The following is a 25268-nucleotide window of genomic DNA, read 5'->3' as shown; positions in this document are numbered from 1 at the left end:
TAAAGGAAGTAAATATACATGGTTCAGTAATCCAAGAAATAACTTTATTACTAGGGAAAGACTAGATAGGGTGTTAGTAAATTAGAAATGGCTACATATATACCAGAATATTATTCTAAAAGCTACTCCAACTATAAGTTCGAACCATTGTGCCTTAATTTTGGAAACACAACCGCAAGTTAGGATAAAAAAAAAGAGTTCAGGTTTGAGACTTTTTGGATAGAGCATGAGGAGTGCAAAGAGGTAATAAGGAGGAGATGGCAACAGGATAACGGAAATAGGAATTGTTGGAATCAATTTACAAGAAAAAAAAGCAGATGCAAAAGGGAGTTGATGGAGTGGAGCAGAGAAAAGTTTAAAAGAGCAGATAAAGAAATAGAATTAAAGAAAATTGAACTACATCAAATACAAGAGGCCGATATGATGGATAGAGATCAAAGAAGAGAGAGAGAATTGAAGAACTAGATATCAGATCTTTGGAAACAAGAGAAAAAATATTGGGGACAAAGATCAATGTTGAAATGGTTAAAATGGGACGAAAGAAACACAACCTTCTTTCATGCAACAACCATTCAGAGAAGAATGAGGAATAGAATTGACAAATTGAAAGATGAGACATGACATTGGATACAAGGAGAAGTAGACATAATGAGATTAGTGGAAAGACATTTTACTAAACGGTTTACTTCTGAAGTGGAGCGGAACCTTGAAAAGTGCATAAGAGATATACCTACAAGAGTCACAAGAGAGATGAATGAGTAGCTAATGGCAAAGATCAAAGACGAGGAAATTAAGGAGGCAATCTTTAGTATGGGAAGCTTAAAAGCTCCTGGGCCAGATGGTTAAATGAGTTATTCTTTCAACAGCATTGGGATATTCTGAGTAAAGAAGCGTGTGGTGTGGTGAGACAAATATTTGAAGACGGTATCTTACCAGAGGACTGATGGAGGGAAAATGTCGATAAAGATTTTCACAAAAATAGTCGCGTTGCAAGTATAGTTCTAAACTGACAAATTATCCTCAATCAAATTTAATTGGTTTATCACTTAACCAAACCCAATAAAATTAACCGAAGTATTAAACCTCGGGTCGTCTCTCAAGGAATTGCAGGGAAGTATATTTATTATTGGTTATGAAAAAGTATATTTTTTGTGTTTTGAAATAAGGAACAAGTAATGTAAATAACAAGGAAATAAAATAACAACTAAGAAAAGTCCTAGCAAGGATTGAGAATTAGATGTCCTATCCTCATTATCATTGCCAATTGTAATGGTAATTGTCTTTTGCTTTCACTTAGTTAACCTCTAACAATGAAGGAAAGTCAAGTGAGCAAAATCAACTTAAGTTTACAAGTCCTAATCAAAGACTAGATTTAGTGAAGTTTAAGCCAACTAGCAATTATCAATTACCAACCAACAAGGGACTCTGACAATTCAAGAGTCTCCAAATTACTCAATCTAAGCTAAGAATACCAAAAATCTAATTTAAAATTCTACCAAGCATTTTATCAAACACTTGGTGGGTACAAAATAAAAGCATAGAAAAGCAATAAGAGAATGTAAAAACCAATAATTGCAAAATCAATGATAACAAATAAAGGAAGAAGCAATAAACATGAAATACCCCAAATTGCATAAAAAGGGAAATCAAATCTAACATGAGAATTCATAAACGAAATTGGCAACATTGAAGTAATCAACAAGGGAAAAATAAACTAGAATGCTAGAGCAATTAAAAGTAGAAAATTGAAATAAGATAGAATTCAGAAATTGGAAAGGAATAAAGCTAAGCCCTAAAACCTAGAGAGAGGAGAGAGCTTCTCTCCCTAAAAAACTACATCTAAAACCTAAAATTATGTGAATGAGAAGTTGGATGATTGATTCCCCACTCTACAGCCTCTTATTTGTGTTTTCGGGCTTGGAACTAGGCCAAAAAGCAGCCCAAAAATCGTCACCAGCGATTTCTAATACGTCCAACACGTGGCTCTATCACACGTACGCGTCACTGAACTTTCGCAAAGTCACGCGGACGCGTGATCCATGCGTGCGCGTCGCCTAACTGCATGGCAACTGTGGCAAATTGCATATCATTTTGAAGCCCCAGATGTTTGCTTTCCAACGCAACTGGAACCGCCTCATTTGGATCTCTGTTGCTCAAGTTATGATCGATTTAGTATGAAGAGGTCAGGGTTGACAACTTAGCAATTCCTTCAATTTCTTGTGTTCCTTCCACTTTTGCATGCTTCCTTCACATTCTCTAAGCCATTCCTGCCCTATAAACCCTGAAATCACTTAACACACATATAAAGACATTGAATGGTAATAAAAGAGGATTAAAATTAGCAAATTTAGAGTCAAAGAAGCATGTTTTCAATCATGGCACAAAATTAGGAAGAAAAATGTAAAATATGCGAATTCAATGAATAAGTGTGAGAATAATGGATAAAATCTACTAAATTAAGCACAAGATAAACCGTAAAATAGCGGTTTATCAAGGACTTAGGAGAAACAACCGTTGTTTTTATTTCCAAAGTGAGTCCACCGGAGAGCCTAAATCATCTTAGACCCATAAGCTGCTGTAATTTTATATATAAGATTGTAACAAAGGTCTTGGTTGAAAGGTTAAGGAAAGTGCTAGATGTCATCATATCTCCGGTTCAGAGTGCTTTTGTGAAAGGTAAAGTCATACAGGATAATATAGTAATAGTACAGAAAGTGTTTCACAAATTAAACAGAAAATAAATTCTTGGAAAGAAAGACATAGCTGGTGGACGAAATTGTGATCACTATTTTGTGCCTTTTGGTATCATTGTAAAATTATGGAATTTAAGAAATTGGCATGAGTGGACACAATTCCGTTCAACTAACCAGCAAGTGTACTGGGTCGTCCAAGTAATACCTTACGTGAGTAAGGGTCGAATCCACAGAGATTATTGGTTTGAAGCAATCAATGCTTATTTTATTAATCTTAGTCAGGAGGCTAAAGAAGTTATTTGGATTTATTTGTAAAAAGCCAAACTACAAATTTCATAAAATTGTAAGTTAAAATAATAGAGTTACTTGATTTTCAGTACTGGGGAATATGTTGGAGTTTTGGAGATGCTTTGTCCTCTGACTTCAACTCTTCCTTGAAATCCTCTTCTCACACGCAGGTTCCTTCCATGGCAAGCTCTATGTAGGGTGTCACCGTTGTCAATGGCTACTTCCCATCCTCGCAGTGAAAACTATGCACGCACTCTGTCACAGTACGGCTAATCACCGGTTGGTTCCCGCTCCTACTGGAATAGAATCACTCTTTTGCGTCTGTCACTAACGCCCAGCAGGTTAAAGTTTGAAGCACGTCACAGTCATTCAATCCCGGAATCCTACTCGGAATACCACAGACAAGGTTTAGACTTTCCGGATTCTCATGAATGCCGCCATCAATCCGGCTTATACCACGAAGATTCTGTTGGGGAATCTAAGAGACATTCATTCAGTCTGATGTAGAACGGAGGTGGTTGTCAGGCACACGTTCATGGGTTGAGGAAGGTGATGAGTGTCACGGATCATCACCTTCTCCACAGTTAAGCGCGAATGAACATCTTAGATAAGAACAAGCGTGTTTGAATGGAAAACAAAGGAATTATATTAAATCATCGAGACGCTGCAGAGCTCCTCACCCCCAACAATGGAGTTTAGAGACTCATGCCGTCACAAAGTATGTAATTCAGATCTGAAAATGTCATGAGGTACAAGAGATGTCTGTAAAAGTTGTTTAAATAGTAAACTAATAACCTAGGTTTACAGAAAATGAATAGACTAAGATAATTGGTGTAGAAATCCACTTCTGGGGCCCACTTGATGTGTGCTGGGGCTGAGACTAAAGCTTTCCACGTGCAAAGGCCTTTCTTGGCGTCAAACTTCAGGTTATGACGTGTTTTGGGCGTTCAACTCCGGATAATGACGTTTTTCTGGCGTTTAACTCCAGACAGCAGCATGAACTTGGCGTTTAACGCCAAGTTACGTCGTCTATCCTCGCGCAAAGTATGGACTATTATATATTGCTGAAAAGCCCTGGATGTCTACTTTCCAACGCCGTTGAGAGCGCGCCAATTGGACTCCTGTAGCTCCAGAAAATCCATTTCGAGTGCAGGGAGGTCAGGATCCAACAGCATCAGCAGTCCTTTTTCAGCCTAAGTCAGATTTTTGCTCAGCTCCCTCAATTTCAGCCAGAAAATACCTGAAATCACAGAAAAACACACAAACTCATAGTAAAGTCCAGAAATATGATTTTTTGCCTAAAAACTAATATTATTCTACTAAAAACTAACTGAAACATGCTAAAATCTACATGAAATTACCCCCAAAAAGCGTATAAAATATCCGCTCATCACAACACCAAACTTAAACTGTTGCTTGTCCTCAAGCAACTAGATGAATAAAATAGGTTCTAACAGAAATAAAGAAATAATAATATTCTTGAGTTCTAAATGAGGCTCAGATTCTTATTAGATGAGCGGGGCTTGTAGCTTTTTGTCTCTGAATAGTTTTGGCATCTCCCTGTATCTTTAAATTTTCAGAATGATTGGCATCCTTAGGAACTCAGAATTCAGATAGTATTGTTGACTCTCCTAGTGCAGTATGTTGATTCTTGAACACAGCTACTTCATGAGTCTTGGCTGTGGCCCTAAGCACTTTGTCTTCCAGTATTACCACCGGATACACAAATGCCACAGACACATAACTGGGTGAACCTTTTCAGATTGTGACTCAGCTTTGCTAAAGTCCCCAGTTAGTGGTGTCCAGAGCTCTTAAGCACACTCTTTTGCTTTGGATCACGACTTTAACCACTCAGTCTCAAGCTTTTCACTTGGACCTTCATGACACAAGCACATGGTTAGGGACAGCTTGATTTAGCCGCTTAGGCCTGGATTTTATTTCCTTGGGCCCTCCTATCCATTGATGCTCAAAGCCTTGGATCCTTGCTACCCTTGCCTTTTGGTTTTAAGAGCTATTGGCTTTTTCTGCTTGCTTTTTCTTTCTATTTTATTTATTTTTTTTTTTCGCCACTTTTTTTTTTTTTTTGAACTGCTTTTTCTTGCTTCAAGAATCAATTTCATGATTTTTCAGATCATCAACAATATTTTTCGTGTTCCTCATTCTTTCAGGAGCCAATATTCATCAAATTCAAAGTACATATTATGCACTGTTCAAGCATTCATTCAGAGAACAAAAAGTATTGCCACCACATATAATTAATTATAAATTTTATTATTAAGAACTCGAGAAATATAAATTACTTCTTTATTCTAAAAGAAAATCTACTACTTTATTCATGCCTAATGATGATGAGAAAAATAAATTATAGCTTAATTGGAAATAAAATCAAAATAGACATCCTAATTACTACTAAATATCTTCTAAGGTCAATTTCTAAAATAATACTATCACAGAGTTAAAGCTGGAATTAGAACTTAACAACCTGTATTTTGGGAAGTGGATGTTCCTCTAGTCTGTGGGGTGCCTTCAAGAATTAATTTCTGACGCTTCAGCTCCCTTAAGTTCACATCCTTGCTCTTCCTGTTCTCTTAGGTGCCATGGTCTTAATGAGTTTTAGCTCAGTGATCATGGCAAATCACACCAAACTTAGAGGTTTGCTTGTCCTCAAGCAAAAGAAAGGGAAGGAGAGGAGTAGAAGGAAAGGCATTGTCAAATAAAGATAAGATGAGTTGAAAAAGATTTGAAAAAGATTTTAAAAAGATAATTGAGTTTTTAAAACAAACTTAAAAGAGTTTGATTGGATTGAAAATTAATTTGTTTTTATGGATTAAGATACATGTGATAATTTTTGAAAAAGGGATTTTAGAAATTAGGATTTTTAGAACACTAATTTGATTTGAGGGATGATAATTTGAAACATGTTTATGCAAGAAAACATGAATTGAAACATAAAAAATTAGAAAATTTGTAAAGAGAGACGAATTTTACCTCCTCCCCACCATCCTGGCGTTAAACGCCCAAACGATGCATGTTTTGGGCGTTTAACGCCCAAATGCTGCTTCTCCTGGGCGTTCAACGCCCAGCTGATGCTTCTTTCTGGCGTTGAACGCCAGGAAGTCCTTCTTTACTGGGCGTTTTTCTAAACGCCCAGAATGCTAGCAGATTGGCGTTAAACGCCCAGAAGGTTACCCTTACTGGCGTTAAACGCCCAGTGGGTGCTTCTTTTGGGCGTTCAACGCCCAAAATGTTTCTCACTGGCTTTTTCACGCCAGTGAGCTTCCAAATTTCCCTGTAACTCTGTGACTTCAACCAATTGCTATTTCACCTTTTGAAGATACTGTAGCATCTACCTGTAAAACGAATAAAATTAAATTTTGTGATTGGCTGGGTTGCCTCCCAGCAAGCGCTTCTTTAATGTCATTAGCTGGACTATTACTGAGCTTTTAATCAAGTCTCAGTTTTGAGCATTCTTGCTCAAAATTGCCTTCAAGATAATGTTTAACTCTCTGTCCATTAACAATGAACCTTTTGTTAGATTCATTATCCTGAAGCTCTACGTATCCATATGGTGATACACTTGTAATTACATATGGACCTCTCCACCGGGATTTTAATTTCCCAGGGAATAATTTGAGCCTAGAATTGAATAACAGAACTTTCTGCCCTGGCTCAAAGACTCTGGATGACAATTTCTTATCATGCCATCTTTTTGCTTTCTCTTTGTAAATTTTTGCATTCTCGAAAGCATTGAGTCTAAATTCCTCTAGCTCATTTAGTTGGAGCAATCGTTTTTCTCCAGCTAACTTGGCATCAAGGTTTAGGAATCTGGTTGCCCAGTAGGCCTTGTGTTCCAGTTCCACTGGCAAGTGACATGCCTTTCCATACACAAGCTGGTATGGAGAGGTCCCTATGGGGGTCTTGAATGCTGTTCTGTATGCCCACAGAGCATCATCCAAGCTTCTTGCCCAATCCTTTCTACGGTTAATTACAGTCCGTTCCAGGATTCTTTTAAGTTCTCTATTTGAGACTTCAGCTTGCCCATTAGTTTGTGGATGATATGGAGTAGCCACCCTGTGGTTGACTCCATAACGTACCAGAGCAGAATAAAGCTGTTTATTACAGAAATGAGTGCCCCCATCACTGATTAACACTCTAGGGACACCAAATCTGCTGAAGATATGTTTCTGGAGGAACTTTAACACTGTTTTAGTGTCATTAGTGGGTGTTGCAATAGCCTCCACCCATTTGGATACATAATCCACTGCCACCAGAATATAGGTGTTTGAGTATGATGGTGGGAAAGGTCCCATGAAGTCAATGCCCCATACATCAAACAACTCAATCTCCAAGATTCCTTGTTGAGGCATGGCATAACTGTGAGGCAGGTTGCCTGATCTTTGGCAACTATCACAGTTAAGCACAAATGCTCGGGAATCTTTATAGAGAGTAGGCCAGTAGAAGCCACTTTGGAGGACTCTTGTGGCTGTTCGTTCACTTCCAAAATGTCCTCCATACTGTGATCCATGGCAGTGCCAAAGGATCTTCTGTGCTTCTTCTTTAGGCACACATCTACGGATTACTCCGTCTGCACATCTCTTAAAGAGATATGGTTCATCCCAAAGATAGTACTTTGCATCTGTGATTAATTTCTTTGATTGCATCTTACTGTATTCTTTGGGTATGAATCTTACTGCCTTGTAGTTTGCAATGTCTGCAAACCATGGCACTTCCTGGACGGCTAGTAATTGCTCATCCGGAAAGGTTTCAGAAATTTCAGTGAGAGGGAGGGACGTCCCTTCCACTGGCTCTATTCGGGATAGGTGATCTGCTACTTGGTTTTCTGTCCCTTTTCTGTCTCTTATTTCTATATCAAACTCTTGCAGAAGCAACACCCATCTGATGAGTCTGGGTTTTGAATCCTGCTTTGTGAGTAGATATTTAAGAGCAGCATGATCAGTGTACACAATCACTTTTGATCCTACTAAGTAGGATCTAAATTTGTCAATGGCGTAAACCACTGCAAGTAGCTCTTTTTCTGTGGTTGTGTAATTCTTCTGTGCATCATTTAGCACACGGCTGGCATAGTAAATGACATGCAGAAGCTTGTCATGCCTTTGTCCCAACACTGCACCAATGGCATGGTCACTGGCATCACACATTAGTTCAAATGGTAATGTCCAGTCTGGTGCAGAGATGATTGGTGCTGTAACCAATTTAGCTTTCAGAGTTTCAAATGCCTGCAGACACTCTTCATTAAAGATGAATGGCGTGTCTGCAGCTAGCAGGTTGCTCAGAGGTTTGGCGATTTTTGAAAAATCCTTTATAAACCTCCTATAGAACCCTGCATGTCCCAGAAAGCTTCTGATTGCCTTAACATTAGCAGGTGGTGGTAATTTTTCAATTACTTCTACCTTAGCTTGGTCCACCTCTATCCCCTTGTTCGAAATTTTGTGCCCAAGGACAATTCCTTCAGTCACCATAAAGTGACATTTTTCCCAGTTTAAAACCAGGTTAGTCTCTTGGCATCTTTTCAGAACAAGTGCTAAATGGTTAAGGCAGGAGCTGAATGAGTCTCCAAATACTGAAAAGTCATCCATGAAGACTTCCAGAAATTTTTCCACCATATCAGAGAAAATTGAGAGCATGCACCTCTGAAAGGTTGCAGGTGCATTGCACAGGCCAAATGGCATCCTTCTGTATGCAAATACTCCAGATGGACATGTGAAGGCCGTTTTCTCCTGATCCTGGGGATCTACTGCAATTTGATTATAACCTGAATATCCATCCAGGAAGCAGTAGTATTCATGACCTGCTAGTCTTTCTAGCATCTGGTCTATGAATGGTAAAGGAAAATGATCCTTTCTGGTGGCTGTGTTGAGTCTTCTGTAATCAATGCACATACGCCACCCTGTAACTGTCCTTGTAGGAACCAGTTCATTTTTTTCATTATGAACCACTGTCATGCCACCCTTCTTAGGGACAACTTGAACAGGGCTCACCCAGGGGCTGTCAGAAATAGGATAAATAATCCCAGCCTCTAGTAATTTAGTGACCTCTTTTTGCACCACTTCTTTCATAGCTGGGTTCAGCCGCCTTTGTGGTTGAACCACTGGCTTGGCGTCATCCTCCAACAAGATTTTGTGCATGCATCTGGCTGGGCTAATGCCCTTGAGATCACTAATGGACCACCCAAGAGCTGTCTTGTGCGTCCTTAGCACTTGAATTAGTGCTTCCTCTTCCTGTGGCTCTAAGGTAGAGCTTATAATTACAGAAAGGTTTCACCTTCTCCCAGGAATGCATATTTCAGGGATGGTGGCAATGGCTTGAGCTCGGGTTTTGGAGGTTTCTCCTCTTCTTGAGGGATTTTCAGAGGTTCTATTATCTTCTCTGATTCCTCCAAATCAGGCTGAACATCTTTAAAGATGTCCTCCAGCTTTGATTCGAGACTCTCAGCCATGTTGACCTCTCTTACCAGAGAATCAATGAGATCAACACTCATGCAGTCATTTGGGGTGTCTGGATGTTGCATGGCTTTAACAACATTCAACTTGAACTCTTCCTCATTGACTCTCAAGGTTACTTCCCCTTTTTGGACATCAATGAGGGTTCGGCCAGTTGCTAGGAAAGGTCTTCCTAGAATGAGAGTTGCACTCTTGTGCTCCTCCATTTCCAGCACCACAAAGTCAGTAGGAAAGGCAAATGGCCCAACCTTGACAATCATATCTTCAATCACGCCTGATGGGTATTTAATGGAGCCATCAGCAAGTTGAAGACATATCCTGGTTGGTTTGATTTCTTCAGTCAAACCAAGCTTTCTGATAGTAGATGCAGGTATTAGGTTGATACTTGCCCCAAGATCGCATAAAGCTTGCTTGGTACAAATACCTTCTAATGTGCATGGTATCATAAAGCTCCCAGGATCTTTAAGCTTCTCAGGTAAGCTTTTCAGAATGACTGCACTGCATTCTTCAGTGAGGTAAACTTTTTCAGTTTCCCTCCAATCCTTCTTATGACTTAAGATCTCTTTCATGAACTTAGCATAAGAGGGTATTTGCTCAAGTGCTTCTGCAAACGGAATCTTTATTTCAAGAGTCCTGAGATAGTCTGCAAAGCGGGCAAATTGCTTATCCTGTTCTGCTTGGCGGAGTTTTTGAGGATAAGGCATTTTGGCTTTGTATTCCTCAACCTTAGTTGCTGCAGTTTTATTATCTACAGAAGTGGGTTGGGAAGCCTTTTTAGAAAGGTCAGCACTTGTATGTGACTGATTCCCTACTGGCATTTGAATGCTAGTGGTGGGAGCTGGAGTGGCGTCAAACGCTACTTCCTTGTTTGTTACTGGCGTTTGAACGCCAGAACCATGCTCCTTTTGGGCGTTCAAAGCCAGATCCATGCTTGTTTCTGGCGTTGAACGCCAGGAATAAGCATGGTTTGGGCGTTCAGCGCCAGTTTTATCCCTTTCTGGGCTCTGCTTGTCCTCAGAGGGATTTTTAGTAGCCATTTGTTCATCTCCTGTCTTCTTGCTACTTTGAAGTGAGGTATTTAATGTTTTCCCACTTCTTAATTGAACTGCTTGACATTCTTCTGTTATTTGTCTTGACAGTTGCTTTTCTGTTTGCTTTAATTGTACTTCCATGTTCCTGTTAGCCATTCTTGTTTCCTGTAATATTTCCTTGAATTCGGCTAGCTGCTGAGTTAGAAAATCTAATTGCTGATTGAATTTATTAGCCTGATCCACCGGACTGAGTTCTGCAGTTACTGTTTTAGCTTCTTCTTTCACGGAAGATTCACTGTTCAGATACAGATGCTGATTTCTGGCAACTGTATCAATAAGCTCTTGAGCTTCTTCAATTGTTTTTCTCATGTGTATAGATCCACCAGCTGAGTGGTCTAGAGAAATCTGAGCTTTTTCTGTAAGCCCATAGTAAAAGATGTCTAATTGCACCCATTCTGAAAACATTTCAGAGGGACATTTTCTTAGCATCTCTCTGTATCTCTCCCAGGCATCATAAAGGGACTCATTATCTCCTTGTTTGAAGCCTTGGATGCTTAGTCTTAGCTGTGTCATCCGTTTGGGAGGGAAATAGTGATTCAGGAATTTTTCTGACAGCTGTTTCCATGTTTTTATGTTGTTCTTAGGCTGGTTATTTAACCACCTCTTAGCTTGATCTTTTACAGCAAATGGAAACAGTAGTAATCTGTAGACATCCTGATTCACTTCCTTATCATGTACTGTATCAGCAATTTGCAGAAATTGTGCCAGAAACTCTGTAGGTTCTTCATGTGGAAGACCAGAATACTGGCAGTTTTGCTGCACCATGATAATGAGCTGAGGATTCAGCTCAAAGCTACTAACTCCAATGGAAGGTATACAGATACTACTCCCATATGAAGCAGTAGTGGGGTTAGCATATGACCCCAGAGTCCTCTTGGACTGTTCACTCATACTTACTTCCATAATGGAATACAAGTTGAGAATTTATAGTTTGGAATGTAGTAATAAAAATGGAATAAATACCAAAAGAAGTTAAAAATATATATATATATATATTTTTTTTAAATAAAATAAAAACGAAATAAATAAAAGAAAGTGGAAATATTTTGAAATTGAAAATTGAATTTTTATAAAAGATTTTCGAAAAAAAATTGTTCAAAATTAGTTAGAAAAATAAAAATTTTTGAATTTTGAATTTTATGATGAAAGAGAAAAACACACAAAAGACACAAGACTTAAAATTTTTAGATCTAATGCTCCTTAATTTTCGAAAATTTTTGGAGGGAAAACACCAAGGAACACCAAACTTAAAAATTTTAAGATCAAGGCACAAGAAAAACTCAAGAACACTTTGAAGATTCACAAGAACACCAAGAACACAAGGAAGAACACCAAACTTAAAATTTTTAGAAAACCAAAATAAATTTTCGAAAATTATAAAAATTAACAATAAAACACCAAACTTGGAGTTTGGCACAAGATTAAATCAAGAAAAATTATTTTTGAAAAAGATTTTCAAAAGTACTGGTGCTCCCTTATCAAGAATATAAGCCAATTGGGAATAAATATGACACTTGATGCAGATGTTCTTGAAAAGAAACTATCCTATCAAAATTTAATGACTCTATAACAATAAAAATAAAAATAAAAATAAAAATAAATTATTCCTAATCTAAGAAATAAAATAAACCTTCAATTGTCCAAACTCAATAATCCCCGGCAACGGCGCCAAAAACTTGGTGGACGAAATTGTGATCACTATTTTGTGCCTTTTGGTATCATTGTAAAATTATGGAATTTAAGAAATTGGCATGAGTGGACACAATTCCGTTCAACTAACCAGCAAGTGTACTGGGTCGTCCAAGTAATACCTTACGTGAGTAAGGGTCGAATCCACAGAGATTATTGGTTTGAAGCAATCAATGCTTATTTTATTAATCTTAGTCAGGAGGCTAAAGAAGTTATTTGGATTTATTTGTAAAAAGCCAAACTACAAATTTCATAAAATTGTAAGTTAAAATAATAGAGTTACTTGATTTTCAGTACTGGGGAATATGTTGGAGTTTTGGAGATGCTTTGTCCTCTGACTTCAACTCTTCCTTGAAATCCTCTTCTCACACGCAGGTTCCTTCCATGGCAAGCTCTATGTAGGGTGTCACCGTTGTCAATGGCTACTTCCCATCCTCGCAGTGAAAACTATGCACGCACTCTGTCACAGTACGGCTAATCACCGGTTGGTTCCCGCTCCTACTGGAATAGAATCACTCTTTTGCGTCTGTCACTAACGCCCAGCAGGTTAAAGTTTGAAGCACGTCACAGTCATTCAATCCCGGAATCCTACTCGGAATACCACAGACAAGGTTTAGACTTTCCGGATTCTCATGAATGCCGCCATCAATCCGGCTTATACCACGAAGATTCTGTTGGGGAATCTAAGAGACATTCATTCAGTCTGATGTAGAACGGAGGTGGTTGTCAGGCACACGTTCATGGGTTGAGGAAGGTGATGAGTGTCACGGATCATCACCTTCTCCACAGTTAAGCGCGAATGAACATCTTAGATAAGAACAAGCGTGTTTGAATGGAAAACAAAGGAATTATATTAAATCATCGAGACGCTGCAGAGCTCCTCACCCCCAACAATGGAGTTTAGAGACTCATGCCGTCACAAAGTATGTAATTCAGATCTGAAAATGTCATGAGGTACAAGAGATGTCTGTAAAAGTTGTTTAAATAGTAAACTAATAACCTAGGTTTACAGAAAATGAATAGACTAAGATAATTGGTGCAGAAATCCACTTCTGGGGCCCACTTGATGTGTGCTGGGGCTGAGACTAAAGCTTTCCACGTGCAAAGGCCTTTCTTGGCGTCAAACTTCAGGTTATGACGTGTTTTGGGCGTTCAACTCCGGATAATGACGTTTTTCTGGACTATTATATATTGCTGGACTATTATATATTGCTGGAAAGCCCTGGATGTCTACTTTCCAACGCCGTTGAGAGCGCGCCAATTGGACTCCTGTAGCTCCAGAAAATCCATTTCGAGTGCAGGGAGGTCAGGATCCAACAGCATCAGCAGTCCTTTTTCAGCCTAAGTCAGATTTTTGCTCAGCTCCCTCAATTTCAGCCAGAAAATACCTGAAATCACAGAAAAACACACAAACTCATAGTAAAGTCCAGAAATATGATTTTTTGCCTAAAAACTAATATTATTCTACTAAAAACTAACTGAAACATGCTAAAATCTACATGAAATTACCCCCAAAAAGCGTATAAAATATCCGCTCATCAATAGCCATCAAATTGGATATGAATAAGGCATAAGATAGATTGGAATTGAATTTTTTGCAAAGGATCATGGAAAAGTTAGGTTTTAGTAAAAAATGGGTGAAGTTGATGATGAACTGCGTGAAAAGTGCTACTTATAGATTTAAAATTAATGGAAAATTGTCAATCAAGATCTACCCTCAAAGAGGTCTCAGACAGGGAGATCCTCTATCGCCCTATCTCTTTATCTTGGCAGCAGAAAGTTTTACTGTTCTCATGGAAAAGGCGCTGAGGGATAATCTTATTTCTGGAATAAGGTTAGTAACTGCACCAATTATCACTCATCTATTATTCGCTGACAATTGTATTATTTTTGCAGGTGCGCAAGAAGAGGAGATTTATCAACTAATTTAGATCATAAACAAATATACGAAGGTATCAAAACAAAGAATTAATACTGAGAAATCCAGACTAATTTTTGGAAGCCAGGTATCTATCCAGAGGAGGGTGAACATTGAAGAGATCACTGAAATGGCATCATGGGAGGATCCTGGAAGATACCTAGGGTTACCAGCGAGATGGAAAAGATCCAAGAATAAGACACTGGAGTGGATACAAGAAAAGATTCTTGACAAAATGCAAGGATGGAAAGAGAAATTATTAAATCAAGTTAGAAAGGAGGTTTTGATAAAGACAGTTATACAAGCGATTCCAGTCTATGCCATAAACGTCATCAAATTTCCTAAATCCTTTTGCAAGATAATTGAATCAGCAATTGCGAGATTCTAGTGGACAAACAATGGAAAGGAAAAAAGTATTCACTGGAAGAGCTGGACAAAAATGACCAAGAGTAAAATAAACGGAGGCTTCGGGTTTAAGGATTTAGAATGCCAAAACATAGCACGCATGGCTAAACAAGCTTGGAGACTTCTAAAAGAGGAGGATACAATATGGGTTGGGATACTAAAGTCCATTTACTACCCTAACTGCAGCTTATGGGAGGCAGGAGAATGAGGAAATGCATCATGGATATGGAAGAGTATGTTGGAAGGAAGAGATTTTCTCAGACGGAAGGGAAGGTGGAGTGTAGAGAGTGGAGCGGGGATAGATACTTGGAAAGATAATTGGGTGGTAGGATTAGACAAGTTGGGGAGAGGCGGAGAAAATCGATATAGAAGAGTGAGCGAGTTGGTAAGAGAGGGAGAGGGCTAGGACTTGAACAAAATTCAAGACATTTTTCATGGTAATATAGCTGAACTGATAACCAGAATACCCATTAGTCTGATTAATAAAAAGGATCATTTTGTTTGGCCGTACAGAAATGATGGACAGTACTTAGTCAGAACCGGATACCATGCTGCGAAGGAGGAGAAAGACACAAAGGAAGAAACAAAACTCAACAAAGCATCGACAAGCCAGAATTTGAGGGAGGTATGGGAGACTATTTGGAGATTACTGGTGCCAGGAAAGGTTAGAATGTTTTTATGGAAAGTAGTGCACATAATTCTGCCAGTGAACACGAATTTATACCAGCACAAAAGTGCAATTACACCCAGGTGTAGCATATGCCAGGAAGAGGATGAAACAATAGAACATGTGTTACTTTTGTGCCCGTGGACTAGAGCGGTGTGGTTTGGATCTAGCCTTCAAATTGTGCCTACAGCTTATAATGTGAGATATTTTGAAAAATGGATGATGAATACAATTGAGAAAATCAAGAATGAGACAGGGAAGGAACATGACAAAATTTTGTGCAATTTAGGATGTGTTTGTTGGTGTATATGGAAAACAAGGAATCAGCACATATTCCAGCAAACAAAAGTCAATCCAGAAAATGTAATAATCTATTCAGAGCATCTAGCAGTAGAATACCATAATGCAACAAAGGGACTCAATATAGAAAACAAACCTAAGGTAGGCAGGAATGGTGAGAGTAAGAGAATTACCTGGAGGCTTCCGCCACACAACAAAGTGAAAGTGAACACAGACGCGGCATTCCACAGGGAAACAGGCATGGCAGCATTAGCAGTGGTTGTCAGAGACTCGCAAGAAAAAATCATTACTAGGACAACATCAACATTCAAAACAACATCAGCATTAGCAGCAGAAGCTCAAGCATACAGAGAGGCTCTCATTCTCATTAAAGATCTACAAATAGCAAATTGCATAATTGAAACAAATTGCTTACCTCTGGTTCAAGCGATTAAGGCAAGAACGCCCTTAGCTGAAGTAGACGTGATCATCAGAGACATTCTCCAACTGCTGGATGAGGCTCCGGATGTGGGAGCTACTTGGACTCCACGAGAAGATAACAAATTAGCTCACCAACTGGCAGTAATGGCAATGAATAATCAACTATAGAAGCAGTGGACAATCACTCCGCCTGTTCAGGTCAGGAATACAATCAGAATAGAAGCAGGATTTGCAATTCTTCAGCATAATCAATACAATCGAAATCAAGCCAACTAGGTTTCAGTTTCAACCAGCCTTCAAGGATTCCAAAGAGAAGAGGGGTTACCTGGGAGGGTGGAAATGGAAACCTACGACAGGCACGACGCTGAAGGGGAAGAGCGGTTTCAACCCACGACTTTGCAACAGCCTATTAACGACACCAGCAACGACACTATCAACAGAGGAAAAAGGGACAACAGAGGGGACGTTGAAGGACTTATTACTTGGTGGGAGGTTACGCGGCAGAGGAGTAGCAGTGGCCATAGGATGACTGTGACTCCAGGAACCTCAGGGTGGACCCAAGTGTACCACCAGGCGCTTCAACGATGCACGTCTACGGCGCGGTGTGGCTGCAGTAGAAACCAAGTGGAAAAGCTGCGAATTTGGGCTGGTGACGTCACTAAGGAAGACCGATTATGGCATCAGCTCCATGCATCAGGTCCCTGGGGTCCTGATGGAAGTTCCAATGACAGTGGGAGAGCGCCGAGAGATTGGCTTCGAGGAAGAAGAGAAAAGATGCGATTAGGGTCGGGCATTAACGAGTTGGATCGTTGGGAAAATTCGGGTTCTGGTTGTCAGGCCGGGTTAGTTCTCTAGCCCAAGGCCAAGTCTAAAAAAAATAACATAGGGATCGATCCTATGAGGGAGGAGGCAAGAAAATCATGTTGTAGCAACTCTTCATGTCTTGCACTCCATTATTCGGTCACAAGAATGTCCTAAAACTTCTACTATTTCTTCCACCATTTCACCATATATGAACACCTCTCTTTGGTGGCTGAATCACTCCTCATCTCTTGCTCAAACAATGTCACCTTTAACCCAAAATTTCAAGCTCAGCCATGCAAACAATAGCTAAGCTTTGTGTTGTCAACCTCTCTTGCAACTTCCAACCTCTCCCCTATAAATAGGCCTCCAAGTTTAGCTTCAAATATATACAAACCTCCTCTACTATACTCTAGTTTCATTCTATCCATCCCTTAGATCAGAAACTCTCTTAGAAACCTTAGAAAATCACCCCAAAACTAACTTTATACACAGTTAGTCATTTCTTTACACTTCAACCTCCTACTTCTCACTAGAACAACCACAAATACAATTAGTAATATAACACCTAAAAAATAGAATTTTAAATTATATATTATTATTTAAATTATTATTTTAGTATTTTAATTTGTATTTTAGATATTTGAAGACTAATCGTATTTTACAATATAACAAAATATAATCATAATAATAATCATGCTATATATACATAAAAAATAACTATCCGTATAAAATATATATTGAAATATAAAATACACATTGAAAATAAGTTAAATAATACATATATTTATCCACAGATATATAGTGATTAATAGATAATTTAACACATACTATTTTTATTATAAAAATTATTATCATGTTATATAAATTTTGTCTCCACTACCAAAATTTTCTGAATTCATCACTGCTTTCTTCCCTCTTCTCATCCATTCAACCTTTAGTTAATTAGTTTTTTAACCAAGGGTTGAAAAATCCAAACTGACTCTTAAGAAACTAAGAAATAAGCCAAGGTAGGGAGTTTTCAAGTGGTTTTTATAAGAACAGTGATTTATAATACATATTTATTTTTACTAATTTTGATGTCTGGAGTTATTTAAATTATGTTTGATGTTGCATGAATGATATTATTTTATTAATATATATGACTATTATTTATAAGTTAAAAATGGTAAAATGACACTTTAATGTATTTTTCATGCAAAGGATTGATCTTTACATGATAAATTTTGGAAAGCTAAAACATGCGAGAGGATTGATCCTCTCTATTTATATAGAATCAATTCTCTCTTCATAAAATCATTCAAAATTATGTTTTTCATGTATCAAAATTTTTTGATAACTTTTGCATGCATTTTCTTTACCTACAATGATATTTTACCATTCAAAGACCTGTTAACAACATTATAATCATGAATTTAAAATTTATTGGATTTAAGTTACAATTTTCAAGACATTACATCTTTACATTCATATGAATGGAATGGACTTTGTTCCAATATTATATAAAGTTAGGATCAGGATTGAATGACGGTATATTCATACTCATTCTCATAGACAAACTAGGGTTAGACTGCCGATAATGTCAGTTAAGTGGCTGAAAATCGACTCGTGAGTTCATGGTCAAGCATATAAGAAAGTATAGTGATGTGTGTATTGCATAAACATTATATGATGATTGACAATCTAGATATTGATTCTTGAATAAATGATATACAATGTATTTCATTAATCTCTACTGTGAATCATATTGTGATTCTCACTCTTATTGTTTGTTTCTGTATTGTATCTTTTCTATTTTGAGATTGTACGGATGGTGACTCTAGTGGTGTTCATTGAGTTGTCTGAAGACGAAGAACTTGCAGTAGATTTTACCACCGGAAATATGTACATAACAGGAATACCTCACATCTGCTTATATTATATGCCACTCCAATCTTTCTAAGAATTTTTGTTGAGTCATCTTTTTTACCCCAATACACCATATGACTTTTCTCTTGCCAACCTACATACAAATCCATCTTCCTTACTCACACCACATTATTCTTCCTTTTACTCATAAATCATCTCACCAATCTTCCATACCAACCTACATATCATTTATTGGATCAAATCCATATCAAGGACCACTTGAAGAAATCCTTGCTCTATTTGTTCAAGGAACTTCTCCCATAAATTTTGAAAAGTACTCTTAAAAAATCTCATCCGCACCATCTACTAGTACCAACCAAAAGCCTCCTAAGAATTTTATGAGTTTGTTTTAGTTATTTAAATATTTGTATCTTTTGTTGTAGTATTTGTACTTAAAACTGTTATTTTATGCATGTCTATTTTTATGAATTATTATAAGTCCATTTTTTCATATGTTTTTCTTAAAATAAAATTATAAAGAGGTCAATGTGACGTATATGAAGGTTCTCAATGACCTAAAAAATGGGTTAAATTTATGGCCTCTTTTAAACTTGTATACTTTAACTTCAAACTGGATTTAAATATGAGTTGCTGTTGAATCTGCAATGTTGATAATACAGGAGACAATTTTGTTTTGTCTCTTAACTATTGATTAGTAACAGAACAAACCAGTTACTTTTGAATGCACTTAGTTGCTGTGACGTTTGCAAGATTGATTATGTAGCAGACAATTTTATTTTGTCTTATATATCGAATGAAAACAGAAATAGAATAGAGAAGAGTAAATGACACAGTCATGTATTAAAGAGCAGAAGGGGTGTGTTGCTGATAATTCAGAATCTCATACATCTTTTCTTCTTCTTCTGTAGACTACTAGACTGTAAATTAAAAAAAGTTAAAATCAGTTTTTTATTAATTAAAAAAAGATAAAATAAGAATAAAAGATATAATAGATATTTTAACTCTAAAAAACTATTTTAAAAATAAAAAATGTATGGAGTACTGATTCATTGAATAATTAGTGAGTTTATGGACTATTGATTCACCAAATTGTTGAGAAAAACTGTAACATCCACCGTTGGTTTTTTATTTATATAAATTAAATAAATATTTTATTTACTGAATTAAATAATTTTAAAAATTATTACAAAAATATGTCATCTACTCTTATTTTATTTATATTGTAAACGAGATAATTTTTAATGCATTTGGTTTATATAGTGAACGAAATATTCAATTTCCATATATCTCGTTTACAGTATAAACGAGATATATTAAAAATCATCTCATTTATCGTGTAAACAAAATATATGTATTTGTAAATATAAAAATATATTTTATAAAAAATAAAAATTATTAATAATTTAAATTAGAACAAATTCTTAAAAATTGAATATTTCAAATAATATTAATAACATTTCAAATATTATTATTATTATTATTATTATTATTATTATTATTATTATTATTATTATTATTATTATTATTAAGTACGGTTTTGGTCCCTAATGTAGAGGCCAAAAATTTATTTCGTCCACAACCTTTTTTCGCTACAAAATGGTCCCAAAGGTTTCAGTTTGTTTTAAAATCGTCCTTTGCGCCAAAAAATAAATTTTAAAGACCAATTTTTTCCTTGATGGTTGCTTTCCCTTCGTTATATTCCCGCGAAATCATTTCACCTTCCCCAAGCAAGGCAGTGTTTTAGAAAACGATTGTTGAATGATACGTTTGTGTGAAACCCTACGAAAGCGTTCCTGCGAGGACGATCTAGTCGAGTGGTTGAAGGGCATCCGGTGTTGGTAGCTCGATCGAGGTTGCAGAAGACCTTCTTGCATTGACCACTTGGCTTCGTTGCTAGAGATAGCCCTTTTCAAAGTAAGCTTTTTATCCATACAATGTCGCCTTCGTTGATGGAGGTAACTAGTGTAGGGTTTAATCTAGGCTGTGCAAACCTCTGTGTAAGGCTAGGGTTTGTGCTGATTGTTTTTGTTGTCGTTGTTATTTGGTTTAGTAACGAATGTGTTGAATAATAGGGTTGTTTGGGAAGAAGATGGCACTCTTTAACGTGATTGGACGCCCACCACCATTAGGTTTTTCACTGTCGACGCCCCTAGTATCTCCCCCTATGTCAATATAACCAACTTCCGGAAACGCATCGGCATCCCCACCTCATGCACCACAAACAAATCAATGAAGCCTCTCAAATTTGCTATGTTGCACATCTCAATTGCCTCTGAGTTACCTTTCAACAACTTCAAGTTAATCTCAGAATCATTCACATTTGGATCTTTGTACCATAATGCTGCGATGGTAGACTTCAAATATCCAATCTGCCTCAACTCCTCGTATGCCTCAAGCACACTCCACCGATCGCTGTCAATGTCTTCCACGATTGCAGCTTGACCCTTCAAATACTTGAACACACCGTTCTCATATCTGAATGCACCACCATGGTGCACCCTCATGTTAAAGAGCACCATCTTCTTTCCAAACAATCCTATTATTCAATACAGTACGTTACTAAACCAAATAACAACGATAACAAAAACAATCAGCACAAACCCTAACCTTACACAGAGGTTCACATGGGCTAGATTAAACCTTACACCAGTTACCTCCATCAACGAAGGCGACATTGCATGGATAAAAAGCTTACTTCGAAAAGGGCTATCTGTAGCAACCAAGCCAAGTGACCAATGCAGGAAGATCTTCTGCAACCTCGCTCGAGCTACCAACACTGGATGCCCTTCAACCACTCGACTAGACCATCCTCGCAGGAACGCTTTCGTAGGGTTTCACACAAACATTTTACTCAACAATCATTTTCTCAAACACTGCCTTGCTTGGGGAAGGCGAAATAATTTCGCAGAAATGTAATGAAGGTAAAGCAACCATCAAGAAAAAATTGGTCTTTAAAATTTATTTTTTGGCGCAAAGGACAATTTTAAAACAAACTGGAACCTTTGGGACCATTTTGTAGCAAAAAAAAAGCCGGAGACGAAATAAATTTTTAGCCTCTATGTTAGGGACCAAAATCGTACTTAACCCTAATAATAATAATAATAATAATAATAATAATAATAATAATAATAATAATAATAATAATAATAATAATAATAATAATAATTGAAATGTTATTAATATTATTTAAAATATTCTATTTTAAGAATTTAGTCTAATTTAAATTATTAATATTTTTTATTATTTTTAAAAATATATTTTTATATTTATAAATACATTTATTTCGTTTACACGGTAAATGAGAGGAGAGAGAGAAATCTAAACAAAATAAAATACAGAACTTAAGATAACTTTGCCATCTTCTAAACGAACTCTAACTCACTGCAGAGTATTAAGACCTGCATCTGAAAAATAGTGGATTTATGGGGAATGAGAACTCCCCCAACCCATCAGTTTCCAGCACAGTAAAAATGTCAAATAAATACAATATAAGATAATAGGAAACTCACTAAGCAATCTTTAAACTTCACCCATCATTATTTCCATCCTAAGTTCTCACTATTCCAAAATTAATTGGCGATCAATTTTCATGCATTGTAGCAAAATATCCACAATGAATGGCTAGGCGTAACGCACGTAAGGGAGTTGGGAGCATATAAAGCAATGATAACGTTTGAATCTGTACTTCTTGCTGAGGAAGCCTATACTTTTAGAATGAACGATTTATTAAAGATGTTTCATATGGTATGGAGATGGGACGAGACGGAGAGGAGTGAGTCTAGAAGAGTGTGGCTAGATTGTTATGGAGTCCCATTACATGCATGGTCAAAAGATACTTTTCACAGAATTGTGGAGCAATGGGGGGAGGTGATGGAGTGTGATAAGCTAACAGAATCATGTAATTCGTTCAGCGTTGGTCGGGTATTGATTGATACGTGTATTTTTTATATGATTAATGAATGGATGCACGTTACAATCGGTGCAAGTGGGTTTGACGTCCTTGTACAAGAAGTAGGGGGAGGTATATCAGGATGAATGCTTTTGGGAAAGTAAACAAGGGACACGGGACGGGTATAAAGATGACGGAGGAGAGATGCATCATGAAGAACAGGGTGGCATATTGCACAACTGTGATGAGCGGGTAGAGGTTGCTTGGGACCAGGCGGTAGTCCTCATGACGGTGGATAATAGGATGGATGAACATGCAAAGGGTAGCTTCGTAAATTCATGTGAAATTTTGAATGAGTGGAATCACACGAATTCAAATTATTATTCTGGAAATGGTAGATACGCGAAATTAAAGGTAGGGGAGGATTCTCAGGGATCATTTGATATCAATGATGAGGCGGATTCGGAGGAAACAATATCTCAAGATTATTGTGTATGCAACGGTAACCAAACCAGGGCTGGAACAAGAAATGGAATTGGGCTAGAATTCAACAGGCCTATTAAGGGGGGAAAGGAAATGAGGAGGAAGAGGAGAGTAGGGCCTGCACAGACCACCCAAACCGGGTAGGAGCTGACCCGGTAACCACATCGACCCGGAATGAGAAGAAGTATACGGGTCACGCTGCATTTCTCACGCGAAGTCCTGCGACAAGCAAGGCTGAGCCTGGGAGGCGACTAAGGAGACACGATGGCCAGGGACAGATCTCGTTGCCGGTGGGGAAATCTGCCACCTTGTTAACTCGGCAAGATGGTGGGGTGCAGATCGTGGATGCGGTGAGGGTTGGGCCTGAACGAGTGAGGGTCGTAGGGGCTGAATCCCGCATCAGAACAGAAGGAGATCATGGCAAGCAGCTCGCGCCGGCGGAGGTTGCGCGGGAGAAGGTGACGGGAACACTTGCGGAAGGCCAGGTTGGAGACGGGGATGCATTGATGGACGCGAGAGAAGGAAGGCGATGTAGAAACAGAAGAGGCATGACAACAGTACCGGTCCAAGAGCAATAGGGACCCTGTAACTCAGAAGACATAACACAGGGTACTGGAGGTGCGGGCAATGGCAACGAAAGTGGTAGTGTTACAAGCCGTGACAAAGCAGAGGATGAGCAGAATATAGGTGGCGGTACAGGTTTGGGGCTGGAGGAGTGGAAAATTGTGATGGAGGAATTGGTTGCGGTAATTGGAAGTGCACAAGAGAAACAGTGCGACACTGACCATCACAATTGTAAACAAATTGAACCAGGGATGGGGGCTGACTTGGAGGGTGATACTGACCATCACAATGAAGAACAAAGACCAAGCTGGGAAGCGAAAATGGCCGAGAATAAAGAGGCTTGGAAATTAGCTGTAGAGTCAGGTGCTCAGTGCAGCGATGAGGAGGATATCATGGCTATCTTGCAGGAGCAGAATGAAGCGATTGCTCTGAAGCGACGAAAGGCAAAGCAGAAAGACAAAATATGAAGAAGCCGCCAAAAAACTCGTAAATAAGTGTGTACTAATTTTATGAAATGATTATAAGTTCATGAAATATTAGGGGGTTGGAGGTTCAGGAAAAGTTGGTATGTTGAGGAATTTTAAAAGTAAGTTTAGGTTGGATATGTTGGGTTTGGTAGAAACAAAGAAGGAACTTGTGAATAATCTTAATGTAGCTCGTATATGGGGTAGAGACAGAGCATGTTGGGAGTTTGTAAGTTCAACTGGGGCTTCTGGAGGGTTATTGTTAATTTGGGATGAGGGGGTTTTTAAAATGACTAATTGCTACAAAGGAGATAGATGGCTGTGTGTAGAAGGGGTTGTGGTAAAAGATAATTTTCATTGTGCTATCTGTTTGGTGTATTGACCTCATGAAAGAGTTGAGAAGGCCTCTGTTTGGGAAGAATTGAGCTATATTGCAGGACTGGTCCAGGTTCCATTTTGTTGTTTGGGAAATTTTAATGAAATCTTGCATATGGAAGAAAGAAAAGGTGCGACTAGATTGTCAACGTTCGGCAGAAGATTTTAGAGCATGGATCAATGATATGGAATTGATTGATTTGGCACTAAATGATCGAAAGTATACATGGTTTAGAGGATAGTCATGCAGTCGTATTGACAGGTGCTTAGTTTCTGTGGAGTGGATTGATGTGTACCGGATATGCGTCTAAGGGGAGGTCCAAGGGGTTTATCGGATCACTGCCCCTTGATTATAGAAGACAGTAGAAATTTTAATAGCCCAAGACCATTTTGCAGTTTAGATTCCTAGTTCACACATGATGGGTTTCTGAAAATGGTAAAGGAAGAGTGGAGGGGATTAGGTGAGGTGCATTTCTTAGAGAAGATGAAAGCGTTGACAACACCATTGAGCAGATGGCATAAGCAGCATTTTGGGAATATAACCGAGAAGATAAAGAGGTTTGAGGAAGAAATAAAGAAGGTAGATAACATGGTTAGCAGTGGATGATATGATGGTACAATGGAGGCAAGGAGGAGGGCGTTAGTGAGGTGCTGTGAAACGTGGTATGTGAGGCAGGATGTTCACTGGAAGCAAATGTCTAGATCTCGGCATGCGAGTGAGAGGGATAGAAACACAAGGTACTTTCATAATATAGCTTCGGCAAGGAGAAGGAATAACAGGATTGAGGCTTTGGTAATTCACGCGAGGCTAGTGCGGAATCAAGCAAGAATTAAGACTACGATTCGAGACTTTTATAAATGTCTGTACCACTAGGAGGATTCTCCAAATGT

At 38.1% G+C, this 25268-nt stretch overlaps 1 protein-coding gene across 1 annotated transcript; it reads left to right on the top strand.

The window, feature by feature from the left end:
• Positions 1 to 13829: 13829 nt before the first annotated feature.
• Positions 13830 to 16100, top strand: LOC140184050 (uncharacterized). Its single transcript, XM_072234330.1, has 4 exons — positions 13830 to 14056; positions 14119 to 14174; positions 14992 to 15170; positions 15273 to 16100. Exons 1-4 carry the CDS (start codon positions 13830 to 13832, stop codon positions 16098 to 16100), a joined length of 1290 nt encoding a protein of 429 aa, XP_072090431.1.
• The last annotated feature ends 9168 nt before the right edge of the window (positions 16101 to 25268 follow it).

The sequence above is a fragment of the Arachis hypogaea genome, chromosome 4 (genome assembly GCF_003086295.3).
Source record: "Arachis hypogaea cultivar Tifrunner chromosome 4, arahy.Tifrunner.gnm2.J5K5, whole genome shotgun sequence".
In the NCBI taxonomy this organism is placed as follows: domain Eukaryota; kingdom Viridiplantae; phylum Streptophyta; class Magnoliopsida; order Fabales; family Fabaceae; genus Arachis; species Arachis hypogaea.
This window is presented reverse-complemented; position numbering and strand designations above follow the sequence as displayed.

Excerpts from the sequence above, each read along its gene's own strand:
- LOC140184050 (XM_072234330.1), top strand. The coding sequence starts at position 13,830 with ATGGAAAAGTTAGGTTTTAGTAAAAAATGGGTGAAGTTGATGATGAAC. Across the intron at positions 14,057-14,118 it reads AATCTTATTTCTGGAATAAG|GTGCGCAAGAAGAGGAGATT; the intron begins GTTAGTAACTGC and ends TTATTTTTGCAG. Across the intron at positions 14,175-14,991 it reads TCATAAACAAATATACGAAG|CTGAACTGATAACCAGAATA; the intron begins GTATCAAAACAA and ends ATGGTAATATAG.